The sequence below is a fragment of the Eptesicus fuscus genome, chromosome 6 (assembly GCF_027574615.1).
Source record: "Eptesicus fuscus isolate TK198812 chromosome 6, DD_ASM_mEF_20220401, whole genome shotgun sequence".
NCBI classification, from domain to species: Eukaryota; Metazoa; Chordata; class Mammalia; order Chiroptera; family Vespertilionidae; genus Eptesicus; species Eptesicus fuscus.
In genome coordinates this window covers 8,951,763-8,974,734 of record NC_072478.1, presented here as the reverse complement: position 1 = coordinate 8,974,734, position 22,972 = coordinate 8,951,763, and the positions used below count along the sequence as shown (strand labels likewise).

At 50.5% G+C, this 22,972-nt stretch overlaps 1 protein-coding gene and 1 pseudogene across 6 annotated transcripts; one reads left to right on the top strand and one right to left on the bottom strand.

The window, feature by feature from the left end:
- Nucleotides 1-379: 379 nt before the first annotated feature.
- Nucleotides 380-22,930, bottom strand: MARCHF2 (membrane associated ring-CH-type finger 2). 6 transcript variants are annotated; one of them, XM_028160577.2, is made up of 6 exons: nucleotides 22,721-22,925; nucleotides 22,025-22,270; nucleotides 18,565-18,792; nucleotides 5,228-5,423; nucleotides 2,965-3,174; nucleotides 385-1,139 (listed from the first exon to the last, which is right to left on the bottom strand). In XM_028160577.2, the coding sequence occupies exons 3-6, from the start codon at nucleotides 18,738-18,740 to the stop codon at nucleotides 981-983; spliced, it is 741 nt and encodes a 246-aa protein (XP_028016378.1). In that variant the 5' UTR covers nucleotides 18,741-18,792; nucleotides 22,025-22,270; nucleotides 22,721-22,925; the 3' UTR covers nucleotides 385-980. The 6 variants fall into 6 exon arrangements, with proteins under 6 accessions (XP_054573173.1, XP_028016378.1, XP_054573170.1 ...); XM_054717195.1 differs by having other exon boundaries at nucleotides 22,083-22,270; XM_054717196.1 differs by having other exon boundaries at nucleotides 22,805-22,925.
- LOC103295038 (calreticulin-like) lies at nucleotides 9,495-10,964 on the top strand (annotated as a pseudogene).
- Nucleotides 22,931-22,972: the final 42 nt, after the last annotated feature.

The window sequence follows — 22,972 nt, the reverse complement described above, 5'->3', positions numbered from 1 at the left end:
GAGTCCTCCTGGAAGGGAAAGCACGAAGCTCAGCACTGGGGCCATGCAGACCCATGGTCAATCCCAACTCTGCATCCTAGAACTGTGGGATCTCAGATAGAAGTTTCCCTGCTCTGGGCCTCAGTCTTCTCATCTGTAAAGTGGAGATAACAGCCATTCTTCCTGCTGAGAATGCTAGTGAGAGTTGGAGGAAGCCTGTAAAGATTCTGAACTGAGCCTCATCCTGGGTGACCCTCGATAAGTGTGTACATTATATCTGGCCCACAAATACGTGGATGCAAAATAAGTGGAAACTGTTATGTATATTTATTTTAAATAATTTACTATATAACCATACTACCTGCTCTTCACTTGAAAACTCAGATTTAGCTGCTTCTGCCGTGTTTCACAACAGATCCTTCAAACCAGACTAGCGCATTTTTTTTTTAAACCTCTGTGTGGTCCCTGACTCCCCTTGGTCCCACGTCCCTCACTTTGAGGCCTTAGTTCTAAATACAATTGACAAGTCCATTTTATCCAGCAAGGGCTCCTTTTATTCATTCAGGGTGGGTTTTTGAAACTCAGTGCAACTTTATAAAGTCAAGGTGCCAGGAAAGTGAGCCTGCCAGGTGCAGAGAAGCATAAGAAGCTTGTGGAATCTCCAGCCCCATGGACACCCTCAGCGTATGGCCATGGCTGCTGGCCTGCAAGGAACGTATGGCCACGGCTGCTGGCCGGCACGGCTGCTGGCCCGCAAGGAGCTGAGTGGACCTCAGAATGAGATCAGGGTGCCTGCTCCATGTGAAGCTCAGGACATCTGTCCTCCTCATATACAACAGTGTGCAAAACAATCTGAAAACATCTTCACACAGGACCACAGAATCAGCTCCACTGGCCATCTCTGGGCCTAAGAAGCATTCTGGCCGTGCAGGAGGGTCGGGCAGTTTCCCTTCTTCCAAAAGCCAGGGCATCGTCAGCTGCCTCTGCTGCCAGCTCAGCCTTCACACAGGTGTCTCCTCTGCCACCTTCTTCAGGAATCCTGCTGCCAGCAGGGAGTGCTGGGTAGCCTCGGAGCCATCAGTGTCCCGGATCTGCAGGTGGACTTTCTGGTTGGTCCTTCTCCATTCAGTGTACAGCTGGTAATGATAGCGGAAGGAGACCTACGGGGCAGTGCAGAGATGGGTGGGAAGGCCAGCCAGCAGGCCTCCACCCCCAAGGGAAGAAAACTGGACTCCTGAGACTCTGGCCTTGGCCCGCCCCAGGGCCGGGCTCAAACTTCCAGAAAAAGAGACAGCTGCCAGGTATTTTTCATACCGACTGTGCACACAAACCCATTCACTATTGTGGGGAAAGTCTCCTCCAGCGTTCAAGACCCTGCAAATGTGAGGGGGTCTCTCAGAGGGTGGAAGTGAAATGGTATAGCCTCTTGGAAGGGATTATATAATTGTCAAAACTTGGAAACCACCAAGATGTCCTTCAGTAAGTGAATAGATAAATAAACTGTGGGACATCAGACGATGAAATATTCAGCACCAAAAAGAAATGAGCTATCCAGCTATGAAAGGACATGGAGGAACCTTAAATGTATGTTACTAAGTGAAAGAAGCCAGTCTAAAAAGGCTACAAACTGCATAATTTCAACACTCTGACATTCTGGAAAAAGGCAAAACTATGGAGTTACCAGGAGTTGAGGATAGGAGAGGAGGGATGAATAGCAGGGGCACAGAGGATTTTTAGGGCAGTAAAACTGCTCTGTATGATACTGTCATGGTGGATACATGTCGTGATACATTTATCCAAACCCACAGAATGTACAACCCAGGATGAACCCTAATGTAATCTATGGTCTTGGGGTGATAATGATGTATCAATGGAGATTCATTAATTGTAAGAAATGTACCCTCTGGTGCCATGTGGATAGTGGGGGGAAGCTGTGTGTATGGAGGAGAATATATGAGAACTCTCTATACTTTCTGATCAATTTTGCTTTATTTATTAGAATCTTAAAATGTTCTAATAAATAAAGTCTATAAAAATTATTTTTAAATAAATGTCAATGGTTCATACTCTTTGACCAAGCAAGTTCCAAGAAACATTTACATGGATTGTGCCCAAAGCACTGCTCATAACAGCATGAAAAAAAGGAAGAAAAACAACATCAGAATACATCCCAGACCCTATCAAAAGGGATTAGTTAAGTCAATATTATACACCCATACAATGAATGACTGCTGGATGGCTGCCCTTTTTATTTAAAGGACATTAGCAAAGTTAAAACAAGCAGACTGCAAATCAGTACCTGTGTCATCCTATTTATATATTTTTAAAATATAATGGTGAATGCAATGAAAAATAATTGAGGAGGGAATGCCCCACAGGCAGGCAACAGTGGTTATATCTGAGGGGTGAGACTTTGAAGGCCCTTTCTCTCTGAGCAAGGGTTCTATTGCCTGCCAGAGGCCTGAACAACTCCTCCACCCCAGTCCCTGTCTCTCTCTTTCCATAGCTTTTTTTCTCAGTCACTTGATTTACCCCTCTCTGGGTCTCCCATTCTCCTGCTCTTTCTGTCGTTTGGTCTCAGTCTCTCTCTCTCTCTCTCTCTCTCTCTCTCTCTCTCTCTCTCTCTCTCTCTCCCTCTCTCTCTCTCTCCCTCCCCTCCCTTCCCTCCCATTCTCCCTCCCCCTCTCTCCTTCCCTCCCTCTCTCTCCCCCTTTCCTGCCAGCCCAGTCCAGTCTTGGTGGGCTCGTGGATGGCAGAGCCTACACTCAGCACTGGTGATCAGGTGCCCTGGTCTCCTTGGAACAGAAGGCTCACACCCAGCTCAGGGAACTAAACCTTGGTTGGGTTTGGAATCTGAAGTTTCACCCAGGGCTACACGGAGAGACAGGAAGGATCTCCCCACCCCAAGCCACTGACCAAACCCTGGTCTGGCTGCTCTAAGCCAGAGACCCTTAGACAACTGCCCTCTGGCTGATGGCCACTCACCAGCGTCCAAAGGACGTAGATGGTGAAGAGGGCAATGGTGAGGGCAATGAGCCCCATAGCCTCGAGCCGGCCGTGGAGCTGGAGGTGATCCTGGGCGCCTCGCAGGCACAGCCAGCCCGAGATAGCGGCTAGAGGAGTGATGAATAGGAAACACACCATGTCACAGCACAGCGTCCGCTTCTCTGTCCGAGGCCCCGGGTCCTTCAGCCACTGCCAGGGGTAAGGAAAGGAGGGAGCTGCTGAGAGAAGTGACACACCACCCTTCAGCTATTCCAACCTAGGGATGGGGTGCAAGACCTCCAGACCCTGTGCCTCCCTCTGCCGACACCGCTTGTGACCACGGGGCCCTGCAGGACCAGCCTCCTGCTGGCACCTCCCTCCCTCCTTTTCTTCTTACAAATTCTTAATGAGCCTATAATAACCCAGGCATTGCTGGGCATCTTTGCCTCATTTTAAAGATGGGGAAACTGAGAGGCACAGAGGGGCTGACTCATTTGTGCAAACTTACACAGCTAATTGCTCACAAAGCCAGGACTGGAAGCCAGGAAGTCTTGCTCCAGGGCCTGTGTGCCCTTGAACGCTGTGCTACACTGCCTGTCCCAGATGAGTGGGCAAGAAAAATGGGCTTCGCTGAAACCGGTTTGGCTTAGTGGATAGAGTGTTGGCCTGCGGACTGCAAGGTCCCGGGTTCGATTCTAGTCAAGGGCATGTACCTTGGTTGCGGGCACATCCCCAGTGGGGGGGTGTGCAGGAGGCAGCTAATAGGTGTTTCTCTCTCATCGATGTTTCTAACTCTCTCTTCCTCTCTGTAAAAAATCAATAAAATATATTTTAAAAAAAGAAAAATGGGCTTCACTCATGAAATTCTGATGAACAGGACATGAAATTCTGATGAACAGCCCTCCAATGCTAATGGGTGGGTGCTCAAAGAGGGGAAGGCCTTGCTGAGGAGGTGACATTGAGGACTAGATGAGCAGAAGGAGCCATGTGAAGAATGGGGAGCCCTAACCGGTTTGGCTCAGTGGATAGAGCGTCAGCCTGCGGACTGAAGGGTCCCAGGTTCGATTCCGGTCAAGGGCATGTACCTTGGTTGCGGGCACATCCCCAGTAGGGGGTGTGCAGGAGGCAGCTGATCTATATTTCTAACTCTCTCTATCCCTCTCCCTTCCTCTCTGTAAAAAATCAATAATATATATTTTTAAAAAAGAATGGGGAGACAGCACTCCAGGCGGCAGGAACAGCAAATGCCAAGGCCCTGAGTTGGGAGTGTGTGACCAGGACGAAGTATAGTGGGAAGGAGGCCCATGTGGCTGGAGCATGAGGGAGAAGGGGGCTACAGGCAGGGCAAGCTCTCCTTCCCCTGCTCTAAGAGCCCAGTTCCCACGTGTGCCAGAAACCTTTCCAGAGCCCTACCTCAGCCCACTGTCATCACCCGCTAGCTCTCAGCAGCCCTCTGCCACGCTGGGCAGAGAGGAGCATCAAGAGCATCCAGGTGGTCCGCAGAGCTCTAGGGAGCAGGGAAACAGCCACGCCCGGGAATGCCCTATCTTAGCCCAGACACATCCCACTCAGGCTAAATTCTAACCCCCCAGCAAGGACCACAAAACCCAGTGTGGCTGCTACCACCTCCTTCTGGGTTACTCTCCTCCTGCTTTATTATATTTCTATTTTTATTGATTTCAGAGAGGAAGAGAGAGGGAGAGAAACACCAATGATGAGAGAGAATCCCTGATTGGCTGCCTCCTGCATGCCCCTCACTGGAGATCAAGCCCGCAACCTGGGCATGTTCCCTGACCAGTTATCGAACAGTGACCTCCTGATTCATAGGTCAACACTCAACCACTGAGCCATTCTGGCCAGGCTCCCCGCTGCTTTAGCTTGTTCCACTCTAGCCACTTGGGCTTTGTCCAACATACTTAGCTCTTCCTGTTTTGGGGGCCTTTGCACTTGCTGTGCCCTCTGTCAGGACTGCCCTTCCCTGGGTTCTTGGCATTGCTGGCTCCTTTTCATTCCTCCAATCTCAGGTTCAGAGGTCACTTAAAGTGACCAATTCGGGGAGGGGGCACAGGGTTTGTCAGATCTGGAACCTTAGGCCTAGTTCCCTCCCCCCATCAGTGGACTCTACCCTAGAGTGGAGGAAGGAAGGAGGTTCATCCTATAAAGCTGCTTCCTCAGCCCACCAGGATCCCCCAGGCAGGTCCCTCCTCTGGACCATGCCTGCCTTCCTCCCTTGCCCCCTCCAACCTCATGCTCCTGAGCATACCTCTGTGAGGGGCCGAGGCCGCTTCTCCACTGCGAACTCTGTGTGGCACAGCTCACAGTAGCTGGTGTTGGATGAGGAAAGCCACCTCTCCAGACAGCTCTTGTGCACAGCGCCCAGTGTGCCGGTGCAGCCACATGGAGACAGCAAGCTCTCCCCATTCGCTCCCTCGTGGCAGATCCGGCAGAAGGGACCATCGCTGGACACAGAGATGGGACATGTGAGCAATGATCAGGCTTTCTGCCTAGATGCCTGCTTCACTACCCATTGGATCGCAAGCTACTTGGCAAACTCCTATTTATCCTTCAACACCCAGCTCCAAATGTCCTTTCCTTTGGGAAGCTTTCCCAAATCCCCTAGGTGGAGTGATGTGCTCTCTCCCCAGGGTTTCTGCAGCACTTTTTAAGGCTCAGGGTGAGCATCTCTCTTTTTTTAAATTTATCTTTATTATTGAAAGTATTACAGATAGCCCCTTTTTTCCCCCATTGACCCCTTCCACCCTGCACTTGTCACCCCTCCCAGGCCTTCACCACCCTGGTTGAGTATCTCTTATACCTCTACCCAGAGTCCACTCCTTTTCCTGCAATAACATTCTCATTGTGCAATACCACCCTGACTGTCCTGGGCACGCACCCCACTCTTTTTTTGTTGTTGTTAATCTTCATCTGAATATATATTTTTCTATTGATTTTTAGAGAGAATGGAAGGGAGAGGGAGAGAAAGAAAGAAACATCGATGTGAGAGAGACACATTGATTGATTGCCTCCTGCATGCGACCTGACCTGGATCGGGGAGCAAACCCACAACCCAGGTATGTGCCCTGACTGGGAATCAAACTGTGACCTCCTGATTCATAGGTTGATGCTCAATCATGGAGTCACACCAGCCAGGCTTCACTCTTAATTCTTGGTCTTTAAGGACTAGGACAGAGCTGATGATACCCCTGATGACCTCAGTCCTGACCAATCAAAACACCACACATCACCGGGCACAGGACCAACCTAGACCATGTGTGATACCATCAAAGCCACAGGGAATTAATTTTGAAATTCTGCCCCCCCCCACCCCCCCAAACTCCAGAACTACAGGCAGCACCATCGATGTAAGTCTAGAACTTCTGGTGGCAGCCCGGTCTCCACTTGGCATCTTTGAATGATGCCAAACACAGAAAAACGGAAGAAAGCAGAGCCAAAGGACAGGGAAGGACAGGTTTTTAAGGAGATCAACCAGAGGCACTGGATCTAGGCATACCTGAGACCATGCTACCCGAAAAACCTATGTGTCCAGGGAGAAGAGCTCCTTTGCCCCTCTACCCTGTGAGGCTCAGAAAACAGACATCTAAAGCATCATGGAGAGCACCTTCGGGGAGGTCCCAATCCTAGCCTGGTCTCTGGGGATGCCGGTGCTTCCTGGGGTAGCTTAGGAGACCAGGGACGTGGCATTGGTGCGCCCAGAGGCTGTCTAACACATGAGTCATTGTTTTCCAGCCATTTCTGCCCAGAGGGGACTGTGGAACATACAAAGGAGGCGGAACAAGAGAGCAGTTGTATTTTTGTTTTGTTTTTTAATTTTTATTTATTGATTAAAAAAATTTTGTTAATTCTTACCCAAGGATATTTTTTCCATTGATTTTCAAAGAAAGGAGATGGGAAAGAGAAAGAGAGAGAGAGAGGGAGGGAGGGAAGGAGGGAGGGAGGGAGGGAGGAGAGAGAGAGAGAAAGAGAGAGAGAGAGAGAGAGAGAGAGAGAGAGAGATTGGTTGCTTCCCACATGCACCCAACCAGGCCAGGGATCAAACCTGCAATCTAGGTATGGACCCTTGACTAGGAATCGAACCCACAACTCTTCAGTTCTCAGGCCAATGCTCTAACCACTTAGCACACTGGCCAGGGATTATTTATTGATTTTAGAGAGAAGAAGGAAGGGGAGAGAAGAACATTGACCTGCTGTTTCATTCATTTACGCATTCATTGAATCTTTTTTTAAAAAATATATTTTATTGATTTTTTACAGAGAGAAAGGGAGAGGGATAGAGAGCTAGAAACATCAATGAGAGAGAAACATCGACCAGCCGCCTCCTGCACAACCCCCTACCGGGGATGTGCCTGCAACAAAGGTACATGCCCTTGACAGGAATCGAACCTGGGACCTTTCAGTCCGCAGACCGATGCTCTATCCACTGAGCCAAACCGGTTTTCAGCTGAATCCTTTTTTTTTAAGTAGAGCTTTTTTTTTTTTTATAGATTTCAAAAAGGAAGGGAGGAGAGATACAAACATCAATGATGAGAATCATTGATCAGTTGTCTCCTGCAGGTCCCTACTGGGGCTCGAGCCCATAACCCAGGCATGTACCCTTGACCAGAATCGAACCCAGGACCCTTCAGTCCACAGGCCGATGCTCTATCCACTGAGTCAAACCAGCGAGGGCTATTGGTTGATTCTTGTATGTGCCCTGACTGAGGATCGAACCTACAAACTTGGCATATTGGAACAACCCTCTAACCAACTGAGCTACCCAGCCAGCGCAAGAGAGCAGTTTTCCAGAAAACAACAGTTTTCCTTTGGGAACTGCTTTCCATTCTTTACTCAGCAGCTCCTGCTGGGGGGCAGGGCTGACTGCTTTGAAACCAAAGAGCTGAGCTGACCCCTGTGTCTGCTTTCTGTCACCAGTCCTGTGCAGGGTGCTGCTTTCTCACACAAGGTCAAAAGGGTGTTCCTGTCTACACTCTCACTCCACACCCTGATTCCACCACCCCCCGCCACACACACAAAGTTCACAGGAAAGGAACCCCAATTCTGGAATCCAACCTGGGATGAGAACCCTCAGGAAGAGCCCCGTCAGTTTGGGGTTGTCCTGGAAAACCCTACTTTGGAGGAGCAAGTTCAGAGAGAAAAACAAAACCAAACCAGATTTATGATTGAGTACTTATGTACTGAGCACTGTTTGAAGTTTAACATCTTGGATTCATTTGTCTCGTTCTCACAGGAAGCCTAGGAGGAAGGTGCCCCCATTTTAGAGATGGGGAAACTGGAACTTCAAGGGGTAAACTCAATTGTGCAAACTCTCACAGCTAGGTATCTGCAAAGCTGGGGTTTGAACCCAGGAAATCTTGCTGCGGGGTCTATGTACCCTTGGCCACTATGCTACCTATATTGCCTGCCACAGATGACTGGGCAAGAGAAATAGACTTCACTCAGGAAAATAATGCACACAATACAAATGGAAAGGAAATGGAGTGGGGAAGTTGGTAATAGATGCACAGATCCCCAGTGGGCTGCCCAGAGAATGCTCCAAGAGCAAGAGGAGAAGGGAGAGTGTGACCAAGGAAGAAAATAAAGAGGCAGTAGTAGAAAGCCTGGGGATGCAGAAATGCTCTGGGAAGTTTCTAGAAGGACCTGGGCCCACTTACAGACTAGGCAGAGCACTGAAGGCTCAGGGGCTAGAGGGGTTCCAGATGCTCACCCCAAACCTGAGCCTTTGTGGACTGTGTTGGGCCCTGGAGACACCACCTGGGCCTTCATCTTTGTCCTCTACAGGTTTAAGGGTCCAGAACTTTCTGCCTCACCTAGTCTCCGCCATGGGCCCCCAGGAATCAGGGTCTCCCTTGAAACAAAATGAAAGGCTTATTATGAAGGCATTGGATACTATATCTTTGAGCCCCACCCCACTGCTCTCAGATGACAGAGGGCGGCTAGGAGGAGGAATTACAGGGAAAGGAGAGGGCAGACAAATGATCTAGTTGCATGGCCTATTCCAATCCCCAGAACCTGCTGGCAGTGGTGGGAGGTTCCTCATTTACTCCTGGGAGACTGGCCAGGAGGCTGGAGGGAAGGCCACATCTCTGGATGGTAACAGCTCTTTGGAAAAACAGCAGCCTTCCCTCTGGGAAGGGCCAATCTGCCCTCGCCTTCAGCCTGGACACATTGGGATTGAGTTGCATCAAGAAATAGAGGGGCGCCAAAACCGGTTTGGCTCAGTGGATAGAGCGTCGGCCTGCGAACTCAAGGGTCCCAGGTTCGATTCCAGTCAAGGGCATGTACCTTGGTTGCGGGCACATCCCCAGTAGGGGGTGTGCAGGAGGCAGCTGATCGATGTTTCTCTCTCATCGATGTTTCTAACTCTCTATCCCTCTCTCTTCCTCTCTGTAAAAAATCAATAAAATATATTTTAAAAAAAGAGAAAGAAACAGAGGGGAGGTCCCTGCTGCAGAGCTGCTTTTGGAGAAGTGACTTAAAGGGCCCACTGCGTGCAGCCACCCCCTCGGCCCGCCATGCTGCTACCCATGCCGCCGCTGCTCGGCCTTCTCGGCCTGGTCGCTGCCAAATCCGTGGTCTACTTCAAGGAGCAGTTTTTGGATGGAGACAGGTGGACTGACCACTGTATCGAATCCAAACACAAGTCTGATTTTGGCAAATTTGTCCTCAGTGCCAGCAAGTTCCATGGTGACCTGGACAAGGATAAAGGGCTGCAGATGAGCCAGGATGCCCGCTTTTACAACTTGTCTTCCAGATTTGAGCCTTTCAGCAACAAGGACCAGACGTTGGTGGTGCAGTTTACTGTGAAACATGAGCAGAACATCGACTGCGGGGGCGGCTATGTGAAGCCATTTCCAGATAGTTTGGACCAGACTGAGATGCACGGAGACTCTGAATACATCACCATGTTTGGCCCTGACATCTGTGGCCCTGGGACCAAGGAGGTTCATGTTATCTTCAACTACAAGGGCAAGAACGTGCTCATCAACAAGGACATCCTTTGCAAGGTTGATGAACTCACACACCTGTATACACTGATCGTACGGCCCGATAACACCTACGAGGTAAAAACTGACAACAGCCGGGTGGAGTCTGGCTCTCTGGAGGATGATTGGGACTTCCTGCCACAGAAGAAGATAAAGGATCCTGATGCTTCAAAGCCTGAAGACTGGGATGAGCGGGCCAAGATTGATGACCCCACAGACTCCAAACCTGAGGACTGGGACAAGCCCGAGCACATCCCTGACCCCGATGCTAAGAAGCCTGAGGACTGGGGGAAGGGATGGATGGAGAGTGGGAACCACCAGTGATTCAGAACCCAGAATACAAGGGCAAGTGGAAGCCCCGGCAGATCAACAACCCGGATTATAAGGGTACTTGGATTCATCCATAGATCGACAACCCTGAGTATTCATTCTGATAGCAGTATCTATGCTTATGAAAACTTTGCCATTCTGGGCCTAGACCTCTGGCAGGTCAAGTCTGGTACCATCTTTGACAACTTCCTCATCACCAATAATGAAGCGTATGCGAAGAGTTTGACAATGAGACGTGGGGAGTCACAAAGGCAGCAGAAAAACAAATGAAAGACAAGCAGGATGAGGAGCAGAGACTGAAGGAGGAGGAGGAGGCAGACAAGGACGACAACGACTACGAGGAGGACAAAGATGAAAATGAGGAGGACGAGGTCGATAAGGAGGAGGAGGAGGAGGAGGAGGAAGATGCTGCTGCTGGCCAGGCCAAGGATGAGCTGTAGGGGCCACACCATCGCTTCCAGGGCGGGACTGAGGCCTGAGCCCTCCTGTCACAGAGCTGGCCGCGCCAAATAATGTCTCTATGAGACTGGAGAACTTTCCTTTTTTCCAGGCGGGTTCCAATTTGGGGTAGATTTTGGTATTGTTCCCGCCCCCCACTCTTTTTTTATTGGTGTTTTGTCTCTGATTCTCCTTTGGCCCCCATCTTTTTTGACATCTTTGCCTTCTTCTGTCCTCTTCTCCCCCTTAGGTCCCTTAGTTCCCCTTCCAACCTTGGGGCATGTGGGGTGTGGAATAGCCCCAGGCCCAAGATTTCATGTGTTCTCCTTCCTGGAGCCCAGAGGGGGGAAGGAGAAGAGGATGGATCCTTCAGCTCCCCAGAACTGAGGAAGATTGGGGCTTCTAGGGCCTGAGCTCTGATACCCCACCAGCTCCCTTTCTTCCCTGCCTCCATTACTGGGCCACTTGGTGGGGCAGTGGGTTCCAGCTCAGCTCACACTGAGAATATAAGAACTACAAACAAAATTTCTATTAAGTTTTGTGTCTTAAAAAGAAAAAAAGAAACAAAGGGGAGGCCCTAGCTGGTTTAGCTCAGTGGTAGAGCGTTGGCCTGCGGACTGAAGGGTCCCAGGTTTGATTCTGGCCAAAGGCACATGTCCAGGTTGTGGGCTCGATCCCCAGTGTGGGGCATGCAGGAGGCAGCCGATCAATGATTCTCTCTCATCATTGATGTTTCTAGCTCTCCCTCCCTCTCCCTTCCTCTCTGAGATCAATAAAAATATATTTTAAAAAAGAAACAGAGGGGAAGCTGTTTTGGCTCAGTGGATAGAGCGTCAGCCTGCGAACTGAAGGGTCCGAGATTCAATTCCAGCTCAGGGGCGCGGGGGAGAAATACACACACACACACACTAATACAAGGGTAATATGCTAATTAGACTGGACATCTTCCGGACATCCTTCCTGACAAAGCTGTGGTGGTGGGCCGAGGCAGAGGGGTCATCAGGCAAATAGTGGAGCAGTTAGGGGCCATCAGGCTGGCGGGGGAGCAAGGGGTTAGGGGCGATCAGGCCGGCAGGCAGAGGTGTTTAGGGGCGATCAGGCAGGCAGGCAGGCAAGCGGTTAGGAGCCAGCAGTCCCAGATTGCAAGAGGGATGTCTGACTGCCATTTTAGGTGTGACCCTGAGGGGTCCCAGATTGGAGAGGGTGCAGGCTGAGCTGAGGGACCTCCCCCCCCCCCCGTGCATGAATTTCGTGCACCGGGGATCTAGTAGAGCCTATCTAATAAAAGAGTAATATGCAAATTGACTATCACTCCAACACACAAGATGGCTGCCCCCATGTGGTCAAAGATGGCTGCCACAAGATGGCCAGCAGGGGAGGGCAGTTGGGAGGGACCAGGCCTGCAAGGGGGGGCAGTTGTGGGCCATCAGACCAGCAGGGGAGGGCAGTTGGGAGGGACCAGGCCTACAAGGGAGGGCAGTTGGGGGCGATCAAGCCTGCAGGGAAGGGCAGTTTGGGGGGACCCAGGCCTGCAGGAGAGAGCAGTTGGCGGGGACCAGGCCTGAAGGGGTGGGCAGTTAGAGGGGACCAGACCTGCAGGGGAGGGCAGTTTGGGGGGACCCAGGCCTGCAGGGGAGGGCAGTTTGGGGGGACCCAGGCCTGTAGGGGAGGGCAGTTGGGGGGAGGGACCAGACCAGCAGGGGAGAGCAGTTAGGGGCGATGAGGCTGGCAGGGGAGGGCAGTTAGGGGTGACCAGGTCAGCAGGGGAGGGCAGTAGTGGGGGACCAGGCTTGCAGGGAAGGGTAGTTGGGGGCAACCAGGCTGGTAGGGAAGGGCAGTTAGGGGCAATTGGGCTGGCAAGGGAGCAGTTAGGCATCAATCAGCCTGGCAGGGTAGTGGTTAGGGGGTGATCAGGCTGGCAGGCAGAAGCGGTTAGGGGCAATCAGGCAGAGGCAGGGGAGCAGTTGGGAGCCAGCAGTCCTGGATTGTGAGAGGGATGTCTGCCCGTTTAGGCCTGATCCTACCGAGCAGTCGTACATCCCTCGAGGGGTCCCAGATTGGAGAGGGTGCAGGCTGGGCTGAGGGACACACTCCCCCACCCCCCACCCCCCGTGCACGAAATTCGTGCACCGGGCCTCTAAAAAAAAATACACACACACACACACACACACACACACACACATACATACTGTATTTTCCAGCGTATAAGATGACTTTTTAACCCAGGAAAATCTTCTATACACCCAGTCGTCTTATACGCCGGAAAATACAGTGTGTGTGTGTGTGTGTGTGTGTGTGTGTGTGTGTGTGTATATATATATATATATATATATATATATATATTATTTATTTTTTTTTTTTTAAGAAGCAGAGGGCATGTTTGACTCTAAATAGAGCATCAGCCTGTGGACTGAAGGGTCCTGGGTTCAATTCCGGTCAAGGGCACATCCTTGGTTGCAGGCTCCTCCCTGGCCCAGGCCCTGGTTGGGTGCATGCAGGAGGCAAACAATCAATGTGTTTCTCTCACATCAATATGTCTCTCTGTCTTTCCCTTTCTCTTCCACTCTCTCTAAAAAAAATCAATGGAAAAATATCCTTGGGTGAGGGTTTAAAAAAAAAAAGAAGAGGAGAGAAGCTGTTAGCAAAGAGGTGGAGGGGCAGATCAGGAGGGCCTAGTGGTCTCAGAGGACATGACTGTCCAGGCCCCCAGTCTGAAAGCAGAGGGACTTGCCTGGGTCTGAGGACTATAGGAGAGCTGTTGGGACCCATGAGCATCTTCCCCTGCTTCTCCCTCACCCTAGCAGGAGCCCTGAAGTCAAACCTCCGTTCTGCTGTGTCTGCCTCCCTCTGGCCTGTTTCCTCATGTATCAAGAGGGAGGGTGGGGTCAACTCACTCAGTGCCCCTCATGAACCCATGTAGGGAGACCCCAGCTTCAGTCAGCTCCTTTCCATGCCCCTGCCCAGGTAGCCCTGGCTTCCCAAGTGTCCCCTTCACGCCAAGTCTGGCTTGACCAGAACACAGTCTGCCTTCAACGGATCTGATGGAGATACAGACTTAAAAACCAACACCCTATAATTGCTTCTTGTATAAATACAGTGTTAATTCCACTGGGGGGGGGGGGGAAATCAACATCTTGTAAAATGGTACAGCCATTATAGAAAACAATATGGAAATTTCTCAAAAAATTAAAAATAGAGCTGCCCATATAACCCAGCAATTCTATTTCTGGGCATTTATCTGATGGAAACAAAAACATTAATTCAAAAAGACATATGCACCTGTACGTTCATTGTAGCATTATTTACAACTAGACGTCCGATGCACGAAAATTCGTGCACTGGGGGAAGGGGGTCCCGCAGCCCGGCCTGCCTCCTCTCACAGTCTGGGAGTTCTCAGGAGATGTTCTACGATGGCTTAGGCGACTGGGCTGATCAGGGGAAGATGCTGCCCCCATCATCCCGCTGCTGCTGCCACTGCTGGCCATGGCGGCTGCAAGGCCTGAGCCCCAGGCCTCGCAACCACTGGGGCTCAAGGCTGTCTGAGCCCACAGCTTCCTGAGCCCCGGGCCTCACAGCTGCTGTGGCTTTGTCCAGATGGAAGTCCAGAAGACATCAGCCCTAATTAGCATATTACCCTTTTATTAGTATAGACTAGTAGCCCTGCACACGAATCCATGCACGAGTAGCTTGCTGACGCTTGCCTCAGCTGGCTCCACGCCCACTGCTGCTGGTAGCTCTCTGCTGCTCTCTGCCTGCTGCCCCGCCCTCCTGAAGCTCCCCCCGTCCCCCTCCCTCCTCCCCCCATCATAGCTTGCTGCCCTGCCCCCTCTTGTAGCTTTTTGCTGTCCGCTTGTGGTTTGCTGCCCCACCCTCCTGCAGATCCATGATCTGGTTGTTATGTGGTTGGTCGTTACGCCTCAAGGTGTAACGGATAATTAGCATATTCCTCTCTTATTATATAGGATAGCCAAGACATGGAAGCAATCTAGGTGTCCATCAACAGACAGATGGATAAAGAAGAGGTGCTGCATATATACAACGGAATATTACTCAACCATAAAAATGAAATCTTACCATTTGCAACAATGTGGAGGGTATTTTGCTAAGTGAAGTAAGTCAGACAGACAAAGACAAATACCATACGATTTTACTTATATGTGGAATCTAAAGAACAAAATAAATGAACAAATAAAACAACACAAAAAGACCCTCATAAATACAGAGAACAAACTAATGGTTGCTAGAAGGGACTGAGGTGAGGGAATGGTTAGAAAAGGGGGGATTAAGAAGTACAAACTCCCAGTTATAAAATAAGTCATGGGGATGTAGTGTACAGCATAGGGAATCCTATCTAATAAAAGAGTAATATGCAAATTAAGCATCACTCTGCTACACCCACAAGCCACTCTCACCAGCCACACCCACCAGCCAATCAGGAGCGAATATGCAAATAAACCCAACCAAGATGACTACGGCCACAGAGAGCAGGAGGGAGGCTTGGGTTTCCCCGGCAATGGAGGAAGCCAAGCTTTCCAACTGCCCTTGCTGGCCTAGGCCTCCACTCAAGGCTACAAAGTTTCAATGATAGAAGATACATAAATCCAAACAGATATGGCAGCAGCCACGGAGCTGGAAAGAGCAGGAGGCTAGGGTTGCCCCCGGCGATGGAGGAAGCCAAGCTTTCCGCACACCCTGGCTGGCCCAGGCCTCTGCATAAGGCTACAAAGTTTCAATTATAGAAGATACATAAATCCCAACAGAAATGGCTGCCGCCACAGAGAAGGCAGGAGGCTTGGCTCTGCTCCAGGCTACAAAGTTTCAATTGTAGAAGATAAATAAACCCTAGATACCAGGGCCTCCGCTTGGGTCACCGGGGGACATGGCCGGCCTGCAAACCACCACAGACCCCTCACCCAGGCTGCCCCACACCCTGATCCGGGACATCCTTCAGGGCAAACCAGCCGGCCCCCACTCGTGCACCAGGCCTCTATCCTACCTAATAAAAGAGTAATATGCAGACTGACCATCACTCTAACACACACAAGATGGCTGCCCCCATGTGGACACAAGATGGCTGCCACAAGATGGCCAGCAGGGGAGGGCAGTTGGGAGGGACCAAGCCTGCAAGGGAGGGCAGTTGTGGGCAATCAGGCCAGCAGGGGAGGGCAGTTGGGAGGGACCAGGCCTGCAAGGGAGGGCAGTTGGGGGTGACCAAGCCTGCAGGGGAGAGCAGTTGGGGGGAGACCAGGCCTGCAGGGGAGGGCAGTTAGGGGTGACCAGGTCTGCAGAGGAGGGCAGTTAGAGGCAAATAGGCTGGCAGGGGAGCAGTTAGGCATCAATCAGCCTGGCATGTGCCTGGCAGGGTAGTGGTTAGGGGGTGATCAGGCTAGCAGGCAGAAGCAGTTAGGGGCAATCAGGAAGGCAGGCAGGCGAGCAGTTGGGAGCTAGCAGTCTTGGATTGTGAGAGGAATGTCTGAGATTGGAGAGGGTGCAGGCTGGGCTGAGGGACACCCCCCCCCCACACCCCGTTCACAAATTTCATGCACCGGGCCTCTAGTACAGTCAGTAATATTGTAATAACTATGTTACTAGACTTGTTGTGATGATCACTTTGTGTAAAGCACATAAATATTGAACCACGATGTTATACACCTGAAACTAATATAATACTCTATGTCAACTATAATAAGAAATAAAATGTTAAAAACACAATAGCTCGCTCTCCCTCCCGGGAGCACACCCGTGCCTTTCTTCCCTCTCAGGTGTGCATCTCCTAAAGGGTCCCCATGAGACTTGCAACCAGGGGAGCAATGAATAGTGGCATCTCCTCCCGGGCTAACCCCCTGAACCTGTCCCCAAGGCCCCCTTTAACTTTCCAGTGAGCCAAAGCAGTCCTCCTAGGCTCATTTCTTTCCTGTAACATTTCTAAGGAGCCAAAGCAGCCCCGGGTAGGACCTCTCCTGTTGCTTCTTCTATCCTAAGCCCTTCCTTGTTCCACTGTCCTCAGCTTTAATAAATGTACTCTCAAAATAAAATAAATAAATAAAATTTCAATTTAGAAAGGCAACACAAAAAAGTGAAATAAATAAATAAAATCATGGGAACAAAAACTGCCTTGGAGAAGGTCAGAAGGAAAAGTGCTAATCTCATCTGGGCTCAGGCAAGGCTTCCTGGAGGAAGTGACACCAGGCCAACTTAGCGAGTGGCAGTGAGCTCCCTCCGAAGCCCAGCAAAGCTCCCATCTGCTTCATTTTATGTTTGAATGAAAAACTTACAAATTAATTCTGATACTTACAACAACATGGATGAACCTTGGGGACATTAAGCCAGACAGAAAGGACAAATACTGTGATAATCCACTTATATGAGGTGGTAGAGGAGTCAGGTCCATAGAGACAGAAAGTAGATGGTGGGTGCCAGGGACTGAGGGAGGGGGAGGGAGAATTGTTGTTTAATGGGGATAGAGACTCAGATTTACAAGATGAAAAGAGTAAATGGATGATGGCGATTGCACAACGAAGAGTAGGAATGGATGACGGTGACTGCACAACAATGTGAATGTACTTAGTACTACTGAACTATGCACTTAAAATGGTTATGATGGTAAATGTTATGTTATGATATATATATACTCTGAGTGGCCAGATTATTATGTTCTCTGAACACATAATAATCTGGCCACTCAGTGTATTTGTATCTCAAATGGGTACCAAAAGTATTCTAGACTTTTGCTGGAGATCAACCACCTATTTGCCCTGAGCTTTTTATCAGCCAGTGCAAAGGGGAAAACTGATCAGATGCACGATTTATAGTATCTTTGATATCAAATAAATGAGGTACTCAAGAGAAGTACACTGAGTGGCCAGATTATTATGCGCTCAGAGATCATAATAATCTGGCCACTCAGTGTGTGTGTGTGTGTGTGTGTGTGTGTGTGTGTGTGTGTGTATTTTAAATGATTTCAGAGAAGAAGGGAGAGGGAGAAAGAGATAGAAACATCAATGATGAGAGAGTATCACTGATCAGCTGCCTCCTGCACACATACCCCTGGGAATCGAGCCTGCAACCAGGACATGTGCCTGACCAGGAATCAAACTGTGACCTCCTGGTTCATAGGCAGATGCTCAACCTCTAACCTACATGGGCTAGGCTATGTTATGTACATTTTAACACAATAAAAAAATTGGGGGGAAAAACTTATGCATTAAATCATATCAAATAAACAATACATTAAACTTGAAAAACTGGTGGCTATTTTAAATTTGAATGAATTCAGATAGATTTAAATTTGTATGGGTTTTTTTAAAAAAATTCTTTCCTTGGAACTGGTGACAAATTGGCGAACCAGGCAGATTTAGCTCACAGACGGGTCCGGAAGGCCAGCACCAAGATTTAAACATATTTGTCAAATGCGGGTGAGGTGGTAAACCTACCTGTGTGCACTCTGTGTGGACCACAGCAACGTACTCTCAGCACAACCCAACTGTCTCTCCAGTTTAGAGATATGGGGGTAAAGCAACTTGCCCCAGGTCTCACAGGGAGGGAAGGCTCCCTCAGCACCTCAGCCCAGGGGCTGTGAGTCACCCTCTGCACTTCGAACCCTTTCCTCACACCGCCTCTCCAAAATATGAGCTACCTGCCACGTTTCATCTTCCGATTTCACATAATAAACGGGACTTCTGGCCTTTCCTGAAGAATCAGACCTTCGCAGCCTGGGCTCCTTTCTCTGACCCCCCCAGATGGTCGATTTCTGACCACAGTCTGGGAGGAAATCCCTGGGCCCAGGAGTGAAGTGAGTGGAGATAAATACACCTGCTTGGTCACCACTCACCTCGGAGTGTCCAAGACCCGGATGACAGTTGAGATGAGGCGGCCGTCCCTTGAAGTCACCTGTGCCACATACTGGGGTGGCCCCAGGCCTGTGGCCTCCACGACCTTGGAGAAGGCAGGGCTGCTGGAGCAGTCACACAGGGAGCCAGGGAGGTGGCAGCAATCACCCGTCGTCATGGCCACAAGGAGCACCACGTCCTCAGGGCCTGAGGCCCATTGTCCCAGGAGCCTGGGGAGAAGCCAGCAGGGAGGTGAAGGGCAAAGTTAGTGAGTAGGCCACAGACCAGAGTTTGAATCCAGCTCTCTCAGCCTCAGTTGCCCAATCTGTAAGATAAGGCTTTGTAGGGGTTGTGAAGATTCAAAAAGATCACACATGCAACTCAGCCCAGGCCTAGCACACACCAAGGACTTGATTATATTACCTCTAACTCTCCTAAAAAAAGCCAGCCTGGTCCAGCCTTCAGAGCTTCCAGGCTACCCAAAAACTCACCTTAACAGCATCTAACAATTACTGAGCACCTACTGTGTGGCATGCCCTTTACTGGGGGCTTTCCAGTGCCAGAACCATGCCCACCAACCATGTGGAGAATGGTTCTCTGTGGACTGAATTCCTAGGACTGGGCTCAGAACAGATAAACCGACCTCTGAGCGGGGCAGAACAGAGCTAGTAATTTGGCCCCACAGACAAGGATGGTGAGTCACCTTGACCCATCTGGTTCACGGCCTCGTCTTGCACAGCTCTGAACTCCTTGGCACTTCAGGCCATCAAGGAAGCGGCCCCGGCTGGGGAGGACCTTGGCAGCCTCTGTCCCCACCAGAGCAGCGCTCTAAGCCACGCCCCTGTTCCGAGGTGAAGCCATGGGAGATAGCTGGAGCTTCAGACAGCAATCAGAGCTCACCTGGGTAGGCGACTTTAGCAGGATTTGGCCCCCCGAGTCTGGGATCTAACCTGCCGGAAGGAACCCTTGGCAACCCCTTGTCCCTTCCAGAACCAGCCAGAAGATGTACGTGTTTCCCTCTGGGAATTTCGTGAAAGTACTAGATGCCCCTCTCGATGCCTGTGGAGGTCAGTACAGGTGCCCTGAAGCTAAGGGTCTGTCCCCAAGTTGTCTCACCCTTTATCTCAGGAGCTTTGAGCCAGAGACCCCAGAAATACTCAGTGATGTACCCCACAGTCAGCTTTAACCAATTCCTGCCAGTTAAAATCTGAAACCCAAAGAGACAGAGTCAGAGGAAAGCAGCATAAGTTATTGACTAACTTTTTGCACCAGGATAGCCTGTCGGCGGATCACTGCCCTCTGAACAGCTCCACCAGCAGTATCCTAGCCCAACACAGGCTTCTGAGCCTCCACATCGAGGCCAACCAGTATGAGCCAGAGGCAGGAGCCAAGAGGAAGGGTGCGTGACAGAGATAATACCTGAAGGGCAGCGGGCGGCCTGCCATGTTGTGTGTGCTGCGGTCCCTTCCATGTGCCTACAACCAGAACTCCTGGCCCAGAGGTCAGCAGGAAAGTCAATGGCCTATCCAAGAGAATGTTCCTGCCCCTCCAGGGATCAACCTTAACATTCCTGCAAGGAATTGGGCATTACAAGAATAATCACAGCTCCTATATATTAGTTCTACCATTTCTTTTACTATCAGGGGGGAAAAACTCACTGGTGTATCTGCTAATGTAAGGCCTGCAAATGGCCAAAATAATAACAGTAGTTACTCTTTCTTAGGGACTTACTACATACTAGTACTGTGCTAAGCTCACTGAACTCTAAAAAATTAAGTGTCCCCTTCAAAGGTCACCTCCCCAGAGAGGCCTTCCCTGACCATCCTGGCTAAAGTGCCATTGATGTCCACATTATTGCCCTCACAGAATGTGCCCCACTCTGACATGCTCTTACTTCCTCATCTACTTGGGTAACCACTTCTGCCTTCCACGCTCTATAAAGAGGGACTGAATTGGACTTGCTCTCTGCTGCCCCCAGCACCGGACCCTGTGTCTGGCATAGAGTGGCTGCATTAATTTCTCAGTCCCTACTCTGTGTAAGAGCAGACCTGTGTTATTAAGAACAAGGTCCCGCCCTGCCACCATGGCTCAGTTGGTTGAGTGTCATCCTGTGCACCAAATGGTTGCTGGTTCGATTCCCGGTCAAGGCATATACCTGGGATGCGGGTTCAGTCCCGGGTCAGGGCACCTAAAGAAGGCAAAGTTTCTTTCTCTCTCTAAAATCAATAAAAACATTTCAGAAAGAGAAAGGAAAAAAGAACAAGGTCTCTTGACTTGCCAGTGCCCCTGGAGGGAATCAGATGTTTAAAGGCTAGAGGTCCTTGCAAACCACAGAGGTCTGGGCTCAGAAGAAACCAAACTCAAGGTTGGACACAAGGACAGAATGGCTGCAGGCTAGACTCAGCTGTGGGGCTGCTGGGATGGGAAAGGAAGCCAGTGTCTATGGCAAACTTGGTTCAGTGCTCTAGAGATAAACGTCACCGAATCTTCACAATAGACCTACGAAGTAAGTCCAACCATTACCCCCATTTGTGACTAAGGCTCAGAGAGGGGCAGTTACTTGCTCAAGGTCACAAAGCGAAGAAGGCACAGTGCCGGAATTAATTTAGTCCAGCCCTAGCTGGGTGCTCAATGGTTAGAGCATCAGCCCATGGACTGAAGGGTCACAGGTTCTACTCTGGTCAAGGGCACTCTGTTGCAGGCTCGACCACCTGCCTCTGTTGGGGCACGTGTGGGAGGCAACCAATCAATGGATATTTCTCTCTCTCTGTCTCTCCCCTTCCCGTCCACTCTCTCCAAAAGACCTGACTCTGTCATCGATGATGTGTGTCCTGGGACAAGTCACTTTGCTTCTCTGGGCCTCATCCCTCTCTGTCAAATAAGTAGGAGTTGGTGGACTGTGTCTGCCGAGGCTCCGTTCCTCCAGTGAAGCTCGCCCTTGGCTAGGCCTGTCTCGGTGGCACTCTGGCACCACAACCTTCCCACATCTGCCCCCGCCTCCTTGACTGAAGGAAGGAAACGAAAGGAAAAGAAGTCAGAGGGCCCTAACTCCCTACAGTGTGATCTCAGGCCAGCTGCTTTGGTCTCTGGCCTCGGTTTACTCATCTGTAAAATAGTAGTCAACATGATACCCAGCTCAAAATTCCATAAATATTAAGAAGTCAATAAATAGGCCCTGGGCTGGACAGCCCAGTTAGTTAGAGCATCATACCATTAAACAAAGATGGCGGGTTGGATCCCTGATCGGGGTACAAACAAGAATCAGCCAATGAATGCATAAATAAGTGGAAGAAGAAATCAATGTCTCTCTCTCTCAAATCAATACATGTTTTTAAAGTTAAAAAAAGAAGTCAATAAATATTACCTCTTATTATAATTGCCAGTTTACATACAGAGTTGTTGAGAGGGTTTGATGAGACAAGGCACAGTGTGGCACACAGTAAGTGCTTGATAAATGCTCACCTTTAAAAAAATAAATAAATGTAGAGCTTGTGAAATGCATTCATTCCTCTTCATTCACCGTAAGAGAGGCTCCTGCTCCTATGTGCCCTTCAGTAATTCCCAGGCCCTGCTCTGGAGGTCAGGTTCGAAGCCCAGTTCTGGTCTTATTTGCTGTGTAACACTGGGCAAAACCTTGACCTCTCTGATCCTCGATTTCCTCTTCTGAATAACAGGGAACATTTCTAATACTTGCATCTATTATGGTCCCTAGAAGAGTAAATGAGCCCATCATATAAATTGTTTGGAACGCCCACTAACAACCAGGCACTCTGCTAAGCATGTCCTTTCTACAGGGTGCCTGGTTTACCATTATTTACTATTTTTCAGGCAGAACCCCTTTGAGAAGGAGGTTGAAGAAGGACATTGGTCACTTACTGACCGCCTCCTGTGTGCCTGAAACTCTCAGCAGCCACCACCAGAATCAGCCCTATTAGATTGACGCTGGGATGATCAGTTTCACAGATAGGGAAACCGAGGTTCAGAGACCTCCCGCTGCCCTCCCGACGGGACCTGCAATCCCCTGGTCCTGGGAAAGGTTGAGGCCGAGGGTCGGAACCCGGCCGCTCCGCCAGGGGCCAGGCTCCAGGCTCCGGCCTCGAACCTGGGGCCGGCCCGCGGACCGGCGTCCTCTGGTCCCACCCGGCCACCCGTGCGCACCTGATCCGCGGCCGGGCCGGGAGGCCGCGCAGAGCCCTCCTCTCGCCCCGGCCCCAGCCCCGGCCCGGCCGGTCCCGTCAGCACCTCTAGCTCCGCTCCTCCGGCCGGCACCTGCGTCCCGACACCGCCCGCCAAGCAGACGGAGCCGGGGGCCAATGGTGTCCGCCTCTCGACCGCGCCGGCCAATATCTGTGCACGTCCAACCCTGGGAGGCGGGGCCGAAGGCGACAGGGCATCCTGGCCGCACAGGGC

Excerpts from the sequence above, each read along its gene's own strand:
- MARCHF2 (XM_028160577.2), bottom strand. The coding sequence starts at position 18,740 with ATGACGACGGGTGATTGCTGCCACCTCCCTGGCTCCCTGTGTGACTGC. Across the intron at positions 5,424-18,564 it reads CGGGTCTTGGACACTCCGAG|CGATGGTCCCTTCTGCCGGA; the intron begins GTGAGTGGTGAC and ends CTCTGTGTCCAG. Across the intron at positions 1,140-2,964 it reads TCTACGTCCTTTGGACGCTG|GTCTCCTTCCGCTATCATTA; the intron begins GTGAGTGGCCAT and ends ACTGCCCCGTAG.